The sequence below is a fragment of the Candoia aspera genome, chromosome 4, assembly GCF_035149785.1.
Source record: "Candoia aspera isolate rCanAsp1 chromosome 4, rCanAsp1.hap2, whole genome shotgun sequence".
Classification (NCBI taxonomy): domain Eukaryota; kingdom Metazoa; phylum Chordata; class Lepidosauria; order Squamata; family Boidae; genus Candoia; species Candoia aspera.
The window spans coordinates 21,869,456-21,883,376 of NC_086156.1; the positions used below are offsets into that span (position 1 = coordinate 21,869,456).

The 13,921-nt window shown below is 39.7% G+C and overlaps 1 protein-coding gene across 3 annotated transcripts in view; it reads left to right on the top strand.

Annotated features, from left to right (window-relative positions):
* RSU1 (Ras suppressor protein 1) overlaps positions 1 to 9,891 on the top strand; it is a 79,418-nt gene extending 69,527 nt beyond the window's left edge. For all 3 annotated transcript variants that reach the window (XM_063303563.1, XM_063303564.1, XM_063303565.1), the window contains exon 9: positions 9,412 to 9,891. In XM_063303563.1, coding sequence (XP_063159633.1) covers positions 9,412 to 9,514 — 103 coding nt within the window. In that variant the 3' untranslated portion in view covers positions 9,515 to 9,891. The remainder of the gene's footprint in view (positions 1 to 9,411) is intronic.
* The last annotated feature ends 4,030 nt before the right edge of the window (positions 9,892 to 13,921 follow it).

Consider the following 13,921-nt stretch of genomic DNA (forward strand, 5'->3'; position numbering starts at 1 on the left):
TAAGATTTCATGCTTGAGTTTCTGTTCCCTCTAATCATCCATCAGCAAATGGACGCATCAAAGATCATTTTCTTTCTTTCCTTTTATGATTAGTTAGGTATGTTGGCAGAAATATGAGAAACATTTGCTATTCCTATGCGCTTATGTCCACAGATTTTATTTGGACTCATAAGCGGACATTTCTTCTACTCTAATATATTGCAATTTATACAACTAATCAATAGCATCACAAAAATTTCAGAGGATGTCAGTACTAAACTATAGCCAATGATTCTTAAAGCATTTAACCAAGGGAATTGAATATAATACATTTTAATAACTGTATAAATGAACAATATATCCTTGTAAGAAATGACAACTTGTTGTGGCTAATTACAGTTTTTAAAGCATTGCATCAACTGTACATTTTTTTTACATTTTGTAGGATTTGCACTTATGATTTCTATTAGATACTTAAATAAATTGTCCTATGAGGTCAGAATGTTTTTGGTAGCCATCTTGAGGAGTATATACATGTCCTAAGAAAGCCTTTTTAATCTAATTGAATTGGACTACAATACATATTCTGTCATTCCAACCAGCAGACAAACAGGCTGTTGCCTGGGGTTTATAGTTCAAAATAACTGGAAATCGCAGGGGCTGAAAGGCTGTTCTAAGGGCCTATTAAACAAGGAAGAGGTTTCAGATTATCTCATTTTATGTTTTGTCTGAACAAAAAAGCAAGTGTTAATCCAGTTAAGCCTCCAGTCTATCACAATCTAGTCCATTACAATGGAGTTGGTCAGAAGTATGCAGGGACTATGATTTGGATTCTCATATCTATACCTGTATATCTATCCATATGGTAACTGCATCACAGGAGTTCATTTCTGTGACCAGGGAGCTGACCTAAATTTTTAACTTTTTTTTAAAAAAATTGAGCAGTTAAAATTTAAAGGAAGAAATGTATGTTTAATGTACCACAATGCTCCTTGCTTTACTCAGAAACAAATCACTACATTTCAGACATTCTTTGGATGCTCCAAAAATGGGACAGGTGCCATGTGTGACCCGTGGGCTACATATTGCCCACTCTTGGATTAGATAGACCCAGAATACTCTCAGAATGGGTTGCTTCCTTTGTTTATGCAATCTCATTCTTATGTTTTGATTTCCATACAAAGACCAAAGCAATTATCTTCTTAACAGAAGTCAAAGACTTCTCTTCATCATGGAAGGATCATTGTTACTTAGTTTAACACTGAGGGTGATTTCATTTCATATATTTATTTATTAGGCTTCTACTCACCATTTACAATATACAATACAATAAAAATATGATGAAGCATTTGTGATATACCGATAAAAAATTAAATATAGCCCCCTATTAAACATAAACCAATCAGTTTTTTCTTTTTTTAATCGTATGGCATAGCAGTTTGGTGTTCATGCTGCTTTTTCTTGCTGGGAAATCTTTGTGTGGTCCAGCAGCCAGATGTGTAGACTGTTTAGCCATGACAACTCACATTGCCCAGGGTACACCACAAGGAAGCTAGTCTACATTGCACCAAGTTGGACTGAGAGAAAGTGACTGGCCCAAGGTCACCCAGCCGGCGGGACTAGAACTCATAGACTCCTGCCAGAAGTGGGGTTGAGCTGATCAAATTTTGTGAGGAAGGGTGTTTCAGACAGCAGAGACACCAATAGGAAAAAAGCACTTGAACGTTGGCCTTCCCATCACTTCAAGGAAGTGAGTAATCTCAAGCAGGTTCTCCCAGGACGCCCAAAGTAGTGTAGGTTGAAAATGATTGGAGAATGTGGTCCTGCAGATACTAAAACAGCTCTTTGAATTACACTCCTGGTATCAATTTCACATATAAGGATTCTACAAAGGGATCTTTCCTCCATGTGCTTTCATTGTACAAAGCTCCAGGTTTCTTGCGCAGCATCTGATTCTCAGCTCTCTCTTGGCAAACTGCAACCCATATGCATAAGTTGGGGTTACCATAGATCTGTATTGGGGAATTGAGGGGAAGCTGATATTTTATGCCTCTTGAATGTGCCAGATGAGCACCTCAGGTTAATGAGAACGGTGGGATGCATCCTGATGTAGTCAGTGATATTTTGCTCTAATCTATATTTTGTACATAATTGCTGAACAGCCAGTAAGTGACTGGAGAATACAGTTTAGAGCTGGAAGGCATAGAGGGCTATTATAAGGGACTCCATGGTATGCTGTTAAAGGTTAAAATAAGCAAAGGCAGCATCTGCTTTGCAGCCACAGAATTCTGTAATGAAGGAGCGGGACAGACTTCCTTCTCCTCCCGTCAGTCAACGGGACACAACAAGCTGGAAGCTCTGGATCTTGGGTAGGAGTTCTTTCACTGGGACCCAGCATGACGGTTTTAGACCTGCTGCAGGATTCTCTTGCAGGGTTCTCTTTGTTTTAATATTATTACAGTTCATTATCCTCTCATTTGATTTGGTGGCCCATAGAGACCAAGGTCAATCTAAAAAGCTAAATACCAGAAGATAAACAACTGTCCTACCTGCACTCTCCTTCCTTAGTGCTTGGTTACATTTAAGTAGTTATAACAAGGAACTGATTAGCTTGAGGATTAGTTCCCTGATTGCTCTTCAAAATATAAGAAATGAAAGGGGGAAAAAATCTAATGAAAAATAGTGGAGAAGTGTGTGCGTGAGAGAGACTTAAGTGATGTGTGTTTGTTACAGTAAGTGACATTTACGCTGCAGTTTTACTGTAAAGATTATTGGCTGGCACAGTGATGGTCTCACCTGCATAGCCTCTCAGTCCACCTTGCTTCCATGGTAATTGCTATGAAAAATTGCTGATGCCTTCTCTCTGATAACTGTGTTACGCTGTAATTAATACTGTACTGCTTTGTTTTGAAAGCCCTCCCCCCCATGCTACTTTGACACAATCTTGTACCATATAACTGAGGGAGCAACTCAGCTGATAATGGGAATGCCTGCTAATTAGGAGGGCCTGGTCAATAACCCCCACTATAATCTTCGGCTTTTACAAAAAATTCAGTGTATAAATTGTAAAACCACAATAATGTGGCAAGCAGTTTAAAATGTGGGTTTAAGACTGGAAAGGAAAATTACCAAGGGATTGGAACCTGACTCTAATTACACTTAACTATCTCCTTTTCAGGTTGGTAAAGGTAACTTACATTCTTCAGTTTAGGCTTTGTGTAATTATTTAATGGTGTACACAATAATGCAATAAAACTATAGTTCTAAATCCCTTCTAACATACAATATATTGTTGAAGCACAATCCTTCTTTTGCCATAAAAAAAAGCAAGTACCATTTCTATAATTGCCCTAAACCATGCATAGGTGTCTTTTCATAATAATGGAAATCCAACCAATTTTTAAACTTTTAAAAATGCATTTAAGTAGAAATCTTGATCTAATTACACATGAATGAGGCATACATAAGATTCTGTGGGGGCAGGCACTATCTTCTCCCCGCCACCCCTTCCAGGCTCAGCCAGACTACGTCACAAGATTATTTTAAGGCTAAGCTCCTAAAAGCTTATAAAGCATAATGTTGTAGATGTAGTGCAGTGTTTCTCAACCTTGGCAAATTTAAAATGGGTGGACTTCAACAGCCAGAATTCCCCAGCCAGCAAGTTGAAGCCCACCCATCTTAAATTTGTCAAGGTTGAGAAACACTGATGTAGTATATTGGGGTTTTAAGTGCAATTTGTTCATAATAATATGCCCAGCACTAAAATCAAAGATTAGGATCTTGTTTGTGTGTTAACAAAATGCTTATATTACTCTGGATGGTGTACACATTGATATCCACATAGAAGCCATCTTAAAATCCCATCTCCCAATTAAAAAAAACATAATATATAATAAAGGTGGCCACCCAGTCCCTACAAAGTTAGGTGTCAAGGGCATCAAAAGCATTTAAAATGAAACTGTTTTTCTGAATGCCAGGAGTGAAAAGGCCAAGAATCTCTCGCGGGGCAGCATGTTCCATTAATGTTGGGGCCACCACAGAAAAGGCCTACTTCTGGCCCATGTACCTCTTTTCATGGGGGAAACCTGGAGCAGATAATTTTATCCTTTCTAGACAGGGCCAGCAAAATCATTCTGGACAAGGAAGAGACAGCTCTTAATCTAACCCTGCACCATATAGAGCTTTTTAGGTGATAACCAGCACTTTGGGTTGGTCCCAAAAGTTTACTGACTGCTAGTGCAGCAACTATAAAATAGGTACTCTTCTGCAATAGCAGATTCCACCAGCTAGCAATCTGGCTGCTGCTTTCTGTACCAGTTCTAGCTTCCAGGTTTTTAAAGGCAGACCCACAGAGGGCACATTGTAGTAGTCCAACTATCACTCAAGTCCTCCTGGGCTGTGTCTGGCACGCCAACCAACACTGGGCAAAATCTTCTAGCCATGGCCTCTACCAGCTGTTCAAGCAGGACCCACAAGTCACACAGTTTCATACAGAGCATGATTCCATCTAGAGCCGACACTGGAATCAATGTTTTTGGAAAATGATGATACCTCAACTGAAATGGATATTTCTCTCTCCTAGTGATTTCATATACATGTGAAATAACATGGGGGAGAGGAGCAAGCCTTTGGACTTCCCCCATTGGAGTAATGTAGGCTTAATTGTTCTTCCACCATAACTACTAATTAGAACTTCCTACCCAGGTGGGAGTACATCCATTGTAAATTGTGTCTCCAACCCTTGCAGGTGGTCCAGAAGGATACCATGGTTATGATATTGAATGTTGTTGAGAGGTCAAATAGGGTTAGGAGTTATCCACCAGAGTGACTGATGCTGTTTCTGTCCCATGTCTGGGCCTGAATCCTGATTGAAAGGAATCTAGTTAATCCACTTTCTCTATGATCCTCTGTAGCTCATTCCCCACCACCCTCTTAATAACTTTCCCCAAAAAAGGGGAAATTGGGGACTTAATGGAACGAGACAAATACAGCTTGCATTGAAAGATGGCCTCTTCAAGAGAAGGTGCAACACCACCTTTTTCAAGGCAAGTAACTTATTATTCTCCCTCAAAGAGCCAGTAACTATCTCCTGAATCCACATACCCTTGGCTTCCTGAAGAAGCAAAGCCTGTCATGGATTCAGACCACAATTTGCAGTGCTCAAATTACAAAGCAACCTATCCTTTAACCCTGAGTAATTCTGGGGGGGGGGGGGGAAATCACAGTGACCTATAGGCCTATCCTTCCCCAGAAGGGTCTGAGTCATTCTGAAGGACATTGAGTAGAAATCTGCAAATGCAATAAGGATAAAGTTGATCATGTGTTTTGTGTAGGGCATGTTCCCAGTCCTCAGTCATATTCATTGCTGGTGTTACGCCACTGTCATTTCTAGGCATCTTTTCATTTGTTTTGTCTTCCATAGCTCTTCTGAAAACCAGGGAGCAGGCCATTACAGGGGCAATCTCATTTAGAGCTCAGGTTACGTCCTTCTGCCAGAGAACTACCAGGCTCAAGTCAGAACTGCCTGTCAGATCATTCCGAGATTTCCCCCAGCACTCTCAGAAAGCCTTCAGGATCTTTCAGCTACCTGGGGTGGGCCCTCTTAATAGGTTTATTACTCTCACAGAGGTCCAGGGTAACCCCCATCTACAGTTCATGAGTGATTAAAGAATTATTAAAGGGATAATAACTAATCACCCATGCATGATTTAAAGGGATTATCAATAGGAAAGGGAAGAAAATGTAAAAGAGGAAGCACCACTTTCAAAGAATTTACCCAGAGCAGAAAGATAACAAGAGAGAAAAGGATTATGCATCCATATCCCTTAGCACTTGTTTATTCCCCATCATTTGTCTGGTATAAGTGAAAGATAATGAGCTTTTCTGGTTAGAATGTTGGACTTGGATCAGGGAAAAGCAGGTTTAAATCCCTATCCAGCCATGAAGCTCACCAGCCCGTCCACTATCTCTCAGCCTAATCCAGCTGGCAGAATTGTTGGGAATATAAAATGGTTGGCGAGAACTATGTCTGCCGCCCTGAGTTCCTGCAGGAATACATGCAATTTATTATTATTTATTACAAATATTTTTGTGCCATCTTGTTGTATGATTCCAGGAGCCTTATAAAACATTTCATTAAAACATCCCTAAAAAGTGAATACTGAGAATTAAAGCTTCCTGTTGCTAATGGAGAATGTTGCACTGCCGGATGTTCATAACCTAAGGCAGTGTTTCTCAACCTCGGCAACTTTAAGATATTCAGACTTCAACTCCCAGAATTCCCCACTCAGCATGAATCTGAAATAGACAATATGAAATAGGCAAAAACCGCATTTCCAAAAGAGTCCTCTTTAATTCCTTTCCCCTCCAGGTTTAATAGTTTTTTATAGAGTTTATCCTCTTTCTTCGACAGATTCTAGATTTTAAAATCTAGAGCAGTGTTTCTCAACCTTGGCAACTTTAAGATGTGTGGACTTCAACACCCAGAATTCCCCAGCCAGCATGCTGGATGGGGAATTCTGGGAGTTGAAGTCCACACATCTTAAAGTCAAGGTTGAGAAATCCTGACCTAAAGTAAAGCTTTCATCACCTAGGTAGTACCATGCGTGTGCACACACATACACACACTGCTAGATGAAAGTAATGCATACAGAAACATGTTAGACATTGCCCCTTGCATACCAAATCCATTTCTACCAATATTGGGGTCACTGTTTCTCTTTACCCTACCCATTTTGGAGAATGTAGCTGGTGGCTTTTGCTATGTTTAGCAAAAGATTTAAGTGGAGAGGAAGGGAAAATTCATTCAAGATATTTTCCATATTTCCCAATCCCTTTATACCGCTTGTTAAAGTTATAAGCCTTAATAACAAGATTTATAGCTAAAACATGTGAGGGTTTCAGGTATGGTGATTTATGTTTTAAATTGTAGCATTTAGCACTTCATACTTTAATTTAGACAGATCACCTATTTCCTTAAATGCTTAAGTAATGTACCAGGCTGCAGCTATTGATTCTCTCTGCATTTATTACAAGGAGGTTGTATTTGCTCCGTCCTCTTGGGAATGCGGCTCCTGAACTGCATCTTTGCCACTGACAGCTCAGACCTCTGATACATAACCAAAGACCTTGCCTAATATCCCTGCAACTGTTCAGGGAATCTTTATTAAGTAAAGGCATCATTAAAGTGGACAGAATGATGAAGTTTAATGAGCATCTTTCTCCCTTATTGTTAGTTTTGCTGTTGCAGCCAGAGTACTCTCATTTGTTACTCTCAGTGGGGCAGGATAGAGAATACAGCAAGCTTTTTTAGCAAGTTGGGTACCTTTTAAAAAAAAAAGAGATTTGCATATTTCATCTGGTAGTGTTTCACAGCAAGTATGTATTTATAACCACCTCTATAACCAAAGTAAAAAGCTTGAAAAACCTTATTACCAGGATGTTTATTTTTTATATATATATATTTTCAGATTGACATTAAAATCTGGAAAACAATGTACTTATTTTCTTAATAAGAAGGCTGTCTATCACATCATAGATCTGGCTGTCCAGCGGTTTGGAAAGACTCTGCTATTTATCAGTTACAATTATAGCACCAGTAGCTTTTTACTTTCTTGTATGGGGAACTTGTAGGTGGATCCTAGTTCCACAGAGACTTCTTGCTCCAAGACATTTGGTAATAATACATATGAAAAGCATTTTGAACCTATATTGGATCACAGGCTGAATATGAGCCACAGTATGATAAGGCTGCTAAAAAGGCAAATGCAGTTTTAGGCTGCATCAATAGATGTACTGTTTCTAACTTTCAGAAGAAGTGCTTCAAAGATTTCCTAGCAGTTTCCATACAAGCTCGCTTTGCTTGTGGATGTACAAACAGCTGGGAGCAGCTTCTCTGCATGCATGTGTGTGCACAGCCACTTTCCAAGTGGAGACAGACACGTGCAGCCAGCCAGGAACAGTTTCCACTTGAGTCTATAAAGTGGCAGGCCTGCTTTAATAATTCAAAAAGAGGTGTTTTGTATTCATTGCTATGCATTCCAAAGCACCTTTTTGAAGGATTTGCACAACCCTAATAATTTCTGATTCATTGGGAGTAATAGTTCCACTATATGCTGCAGACAGTTTTACTAGATGTTACTATGTATAGTTCTGGGCACCAAACTTTAAGATTTTATTTTAAAAAAGAACAGATGTAGAGAAGAGTCACAAATATTAGATTTATAAAGTTGGAAGGGTGTTAGAGCTCAGTGCAAGATTCTCTAGCGTATGCCTAGCAGATGGCCATCCAGCCTCGGCTGGAAGACCTCCAGTGAAGGAGAGCTTGTGACTTCGTTTGTCAGCCTGTTCTATTGGCTGATAGCTTAGATGTCCTTCCTGAACCAGCTTCCTTCTAGCTTAATCTTGAAGTTTTGGTCTTGCCCTCTGAAGCAATAATGAATCCAGATAAGAAGTTATCAGCATAGGCCCTCCATGTTCCCTCAAACACATTTAATCAAAACCTACTAGACTAGTTGAATGAAACACACGTATGGAATTTATGAAGCTACCTTCTTAAGGTTTCCCAGTATTGTCCTCTCTGATTGGTCCCCACAGCCTCAGTAGAAACATTTGTTTTGAGGGTTGAATGTGTTGAGCTTGGTGGCATATGTGCAATATATAACAGATACCAGATTTTGCTTGCTTTTGTTACCATATTTTATGGTTGGTTATGGCTGCTGTCCAAGTAAGAAAGTTTAGAGATCCCTTTCTCTCTTGACACCTCAAACAACCTCCAAAAGACACTTTGTCAACAGAGCAAGTCTTATATTTGCATCCTGCTTGTTTTGAAGACTTTTAATTTTACTTTAAGTAGGAATTACTCATAAATTATCCATTAATTGCTCTCTGGTGTTCAGTGTAAATCCTCTCAGCCTTAGAGTCTATTTAGCTTTCTTGTGAGTGCCAGCAATCTTAATTGCAGGATACTTCGTCAACATTTAATCAGGGGGTCTGTATTAATGTGGCATTGATGTGTTGGTAGCTCTTTTCCAGCAATCCATCATGTGTGAGAAGCCAGCAGTATTGCTTGGTGTCACTTTATCAAGCCCTTGAGTATTCCAGTTAGACTGCAAGCTCACTTTCTTTGATATCACCATTCTGTCTTATTAGTTCAACCCAGTTTTTGTCAGTGTTTCCAAACCTTTAAGAATTTCAGAAGCTTTTCTTATTTTGTCCCCCCCTGTTGTGTTTCTGTCTCCTTTCTTGTTCCTTCCAGCTCCTGTACAAAAAAATTAAGGGGTGAATGTCATAGGGAATTTCAAAACTTACTGGACTGATTGTTTTTCATAAAATGACGTTCTTGCATTGTTAGACGAAATGTTTTCCATGTTATGTTGAATGCCTTAAGTTAGCGATAGGGCTAATGGTATTATTTATGTAATCTCTTTGCAGCCTTTATGGAAGACACATGCAGGCAAACCCTGAACCTCCAAAAAAGAACAACGACAAGTCCAAAAAGATCAGCCGTAAACCTCTAGCAGCTAAGAATAAATAGAGCATCAGTATATGCCATCCTTCTTGCATTCTTTCTTTTGCATGTGCCTAAATTTTTATGTTCCTATCAGAGGAAGCTGGTGTTTTATAAAGTAAAAGAAATAAATACCTTTTTATATCCATAGCTATCAGAAAAGTACAAACTGCCTTCAATAATTAATCCATTGTTAGAATTATTAACCACTAATTGCTTAAGTTATATAGCCATTTTATTCACCATAAATAACTTAATCTATTCTAAATATATATGTAAAATGCTTCTTTTTTAAAAAAATTAATTCCCACAGTTGGCTACACTTTATTGCTGCATCACATCATGTATCATTCATATTTTATGTTATATTCTAAATTTGTTAATAAAAAACATTTTGTACCATATGTTGCTTTCTTCTTGCCCCTTCTCTCCATTCCAGGAAGTTTCAGATCATTTGATTTCTTTCAGAGGAAGTTTCAATTATGCGTGCAATCTATTATTAATAAATATAGCATTAAAAAAGCATTTTTGAAAGGATCTGTGGTTTGTACTGAGTAAGTCAACTAGCTGATCTAGACCAGTGCAACCCCCTGTTACTACCCCTAGTTCTCCCCAGATCTCAGGTGGGTGAGTTCCCTGGAACTGTTATTTTGGATTTTTTTTTTAATTAAGTGAGTTGCCTTGTCTTAGTCTAGGATGAGGTGCTGTTTGTTGGGTTCTCGTGAACTCTTGTGAGCACAGCAAATGGGATATATGAGTTGGAATTCAACAACACTGGGCAGTCTGTAGCTTCTCCATTCATGTTTTACCTGGAGACCTAGAACAGTGTTTCTCAACCTCAGCCACTTCAAGATGCGTGGACTTCAACTCCCAGAATTCCTCAGTCAGCCATGCTGGCTGAGGAATTCTGGGAGTTGAAGTCCACACATCTTGAAGTGGCTGAGGTTGAGAAACACTGACCCTTTGAGAAACACTGACCTAGACCCTTTTGCCTATAGAACAGAGTGTTCTAAAACCTCTTTGCTGCCATTAAGGTTCAGCTAGTTTGTGCTTTCAAATCTTTTGGCTCTGCTTTTCAATTGATAGTCCAGACAAAAACATCCTGCGAAAAAGCTGAGTTCATTTTTCCCACTCTTGCAGTAGGAAAAGCACCTGAGGAGCACAGCAGAATCTCAGGCAGATTCTCAGGAGTCCTCTTTACATGTTGGCAGAGAATGAATACAGGCCCAGTCCTACAGCACTGTGGAACTTAGGATTAAGGGAGACCCTCTCAATATTTTCCATTCCCAGAATGCATGTCAGCTGGGACAAAAACCACTGCCTTTATTTTTACTGATAACAAGCATATTTTCTGAGTCAGTGAAAACACAGAGCTTTCTGTATTGGAAATTATTTCAGCTTCCCTTCTTTTTTTTTACTGAGATGCTATTGTTTCCTTGAGGTTCAGTCCTTGCTACCTCCCAATTCCTCATTCCTAAATTTAGGTGGAAATCGGAAAACATCATCTCAGAAGAGGACTGCCAGCTGCAATCTCTGGAAGAAACATTCTCACTTGAAGAACAGTGTTCCTACCCATGCCTTTAATGTAGCAAAATAAGAGCGGATCCTAATAGTGCTTCCTTTCCCTTGGGGGGGTGGGAGGTGGGAGGGAGTTGGTTTGAAGGTTTCTGCTAACTTTTTTGCCAGAGCAGGTTTCTGTAGTTACATAAAGCCTACACTATATCCAAACTCAGAAACTGTAGTTGATTAAGCAGCCGCCGCCTCGATCAGAAATAATGTCTTCGTCCTCGTCTTTTCTACCTTTAAAGATCAAGAGAAATAAGGCAACACTACAGTAAGTACATGGACATGCAAGTAGAGCCTCCAATTCATAGCAGTACAATAGCTTAAACAAGTGGTGACTGAATGTATTAATAAAGCAAATACGTAAGAATTGTCTCCCCATGGTTTCTTCTTTCTGAATTCCATCTTGGACACCAGCTGAGCATCCGTTCATACACTCTGGCATGCCGTACCAATAACAACCCCAGTTCTTGTCTGGTGTAACACTCAGTAATACGAATTAAAACACTAGACCCTATGTGTTGCTTAACTGCTCAAGCCCATGCATTTTGTCCTGTGCACATGGAGATAAGATGGGTGCCTAGCCCACTTCAGTGCTATTCTTTAGCAGAAAAACGGGACACAAATAATTTAACTTCTTTACTCTGAAAAAATGATAAATTTAGGTGAGGGAGAGACAGAAAAGAGACTTGAAGCACCTTGAAGATAACCAAGTTCATTACAGTAAAAATGTTCAGGAACTTGAGCATTGGTTTAAAAATCAATAGACTAAACCAGCTACTACTGCTTGAAAGTCCTAAGTACTCTCACAAAATATTAACAAGACATCCTTAAAAGGTTAAAAAAGAAAAGGCTACTGATTTACAAGCAGAAATGGGGAATGGGGAACTGGTAATTAAGGAAAACTAGTCTTTATGTATGTATTTCCTCCATCAGATGTGAAGTGTATGATTCCCTTTACAAATTGTGCTAATGGGCAGGAGAGGGAAGAGGATAATTGCCCAAGAACTCCACCTCACAGTTCTGCAGGCTAGACTGCAAAAGCATTTATGGTCCCTTCTGGGCACCATGCATGGTAGAGCAGAATTAAACACTTTGCCTTTATTATTTTCTTACTTTATATCCTGCTGCTTATTTACAAAATCCCAAACTGATAAACTATCATTGTAGAAACCTAAAGTAAAATAGAATTTAAGATAGGCCAGAAAGAAACAGTTAAAACGATCCCCGAAAAGGACAAATGTTAAGCGTAAATAGCTGGGGGAAGTTACGAAAAAGTGCCTAAAAGGCATCAGGGTTGGGACCTGGTGCCAATTGGATATTAGACAGGGATGGCCACTGCAGAAAAGGCCTCCCTACAGAGGTGTACAAAGATTGATAGATAAATAAATTGTCTCTAGGCCACTCTATGGCAACCTGGCCAAACCATGACATGGTGCGTAGGACCCTCCATCACAGGAATCCGATAGAAATGAAGACAATTCTTTAGATCATCTGAGCCTGAGTTATTTAAGGTTGTATATTTTAAAGCCTTTACTTTGAATCTCTGCTCCATGTCTCCATAAGAAACATAAAGCCCTGCGCCCTCTTGGCAAGTGGCATACAGATCCCTAGATTTATATCGCTAGCTGAGGGAGGGCCAGAAGTTATGCTTGGGAGATGAGCCGATGCTCTCCAGGCAAGTGGTCCCTGGTGTTCCCCGTGGGCAGGATTGCAGGCAGGATGTGCTGCCTAAGAGCTGGGATGGTGGCTGCACACTTACAGGCGGGGGAGCCCCCCGAGGATTGGCTTAAGCCCCAATGATTGGGCAGAGAAAAATCACTGTGGTGATCATAGTTAATTGATCAAGAAGTGCTGCATTTCTAGGTCCCACTGATAGAGCATTGCTGCGGGAAGAGGGAAGGAAGGAAGAGGCTGAGCTGTGACCGAAGCGGAAGAGGCCAAGCTTGGAAGAGTAAGCATCTCAGCTTTAAGTGTCCTGAATCACCTGCAAACTGTCTTTTTAGTACTGTGGCAAGCCCTTTTGATTTTAAATTTTAATGTCATGTTAGCTGCCTTGAGCCTTTCCCCTGTTTTGAAGTTAGGTTGCATCTGCCAAAGTTCATGGATAAAGTCTGGAGAGTGTCACTTCTATATCCTGCATGCTGGTACACCAAGAAAGGACAATTGACAGCCTGTAGGCTGTGTGTGGGGCCTTCTAGGCTCTTTTTAGCGCCATCCAGTACTTCTCTATAGTTCACACCAAGACTGCCATGCCAGGCTTCAGCAGAAAAATGCAATTTTTCAGACTATAAGGGATTAAGTTCTGAAATCAGCATTTAAGCCTCCATGTTGGGTGTTTTTTAAATTAGTATAGCAGAATTTTAAAATATTTTAAATAAATGTTACATTTCTTAAAAAAAACAATCTTTGCTCTCCTACACTGAAAATACAGAAAGGTCTGATACCGTTCAGCCCAACCCTCTGATGGTGTCTTTGCCTCTCTGTCCTGTCTTGTGCCTTCTGCTGGCCAACACTTTTTAAAAAAAAATTAATGCAACCTCTGGTCACAAAATGTTGCCTGCCTTTTCATTACTTCCTGGACATCCTTAGCTTTTTCATTTTGTTTATTTACTGTTCATTAATGGGACTGCAGCTACTTAATATGTAGCTCATTAATCTGGAGCTCAATAGCAATCTATTCGGAAGCTGGACACAAAAATCAAATCTTTGACTTATCATTGGGGCCTTTACAACAATCAGGCCTCATTGAAAACTTAATTGTCAGGAGGTCTATATTTTATGTATTATTAGAACAGGAAGCTGGGGAGACATCCAAAATGTAATATTTATCCTTCATTTGCCCTGGCTACTGCTAGTTGGCACAGAAAG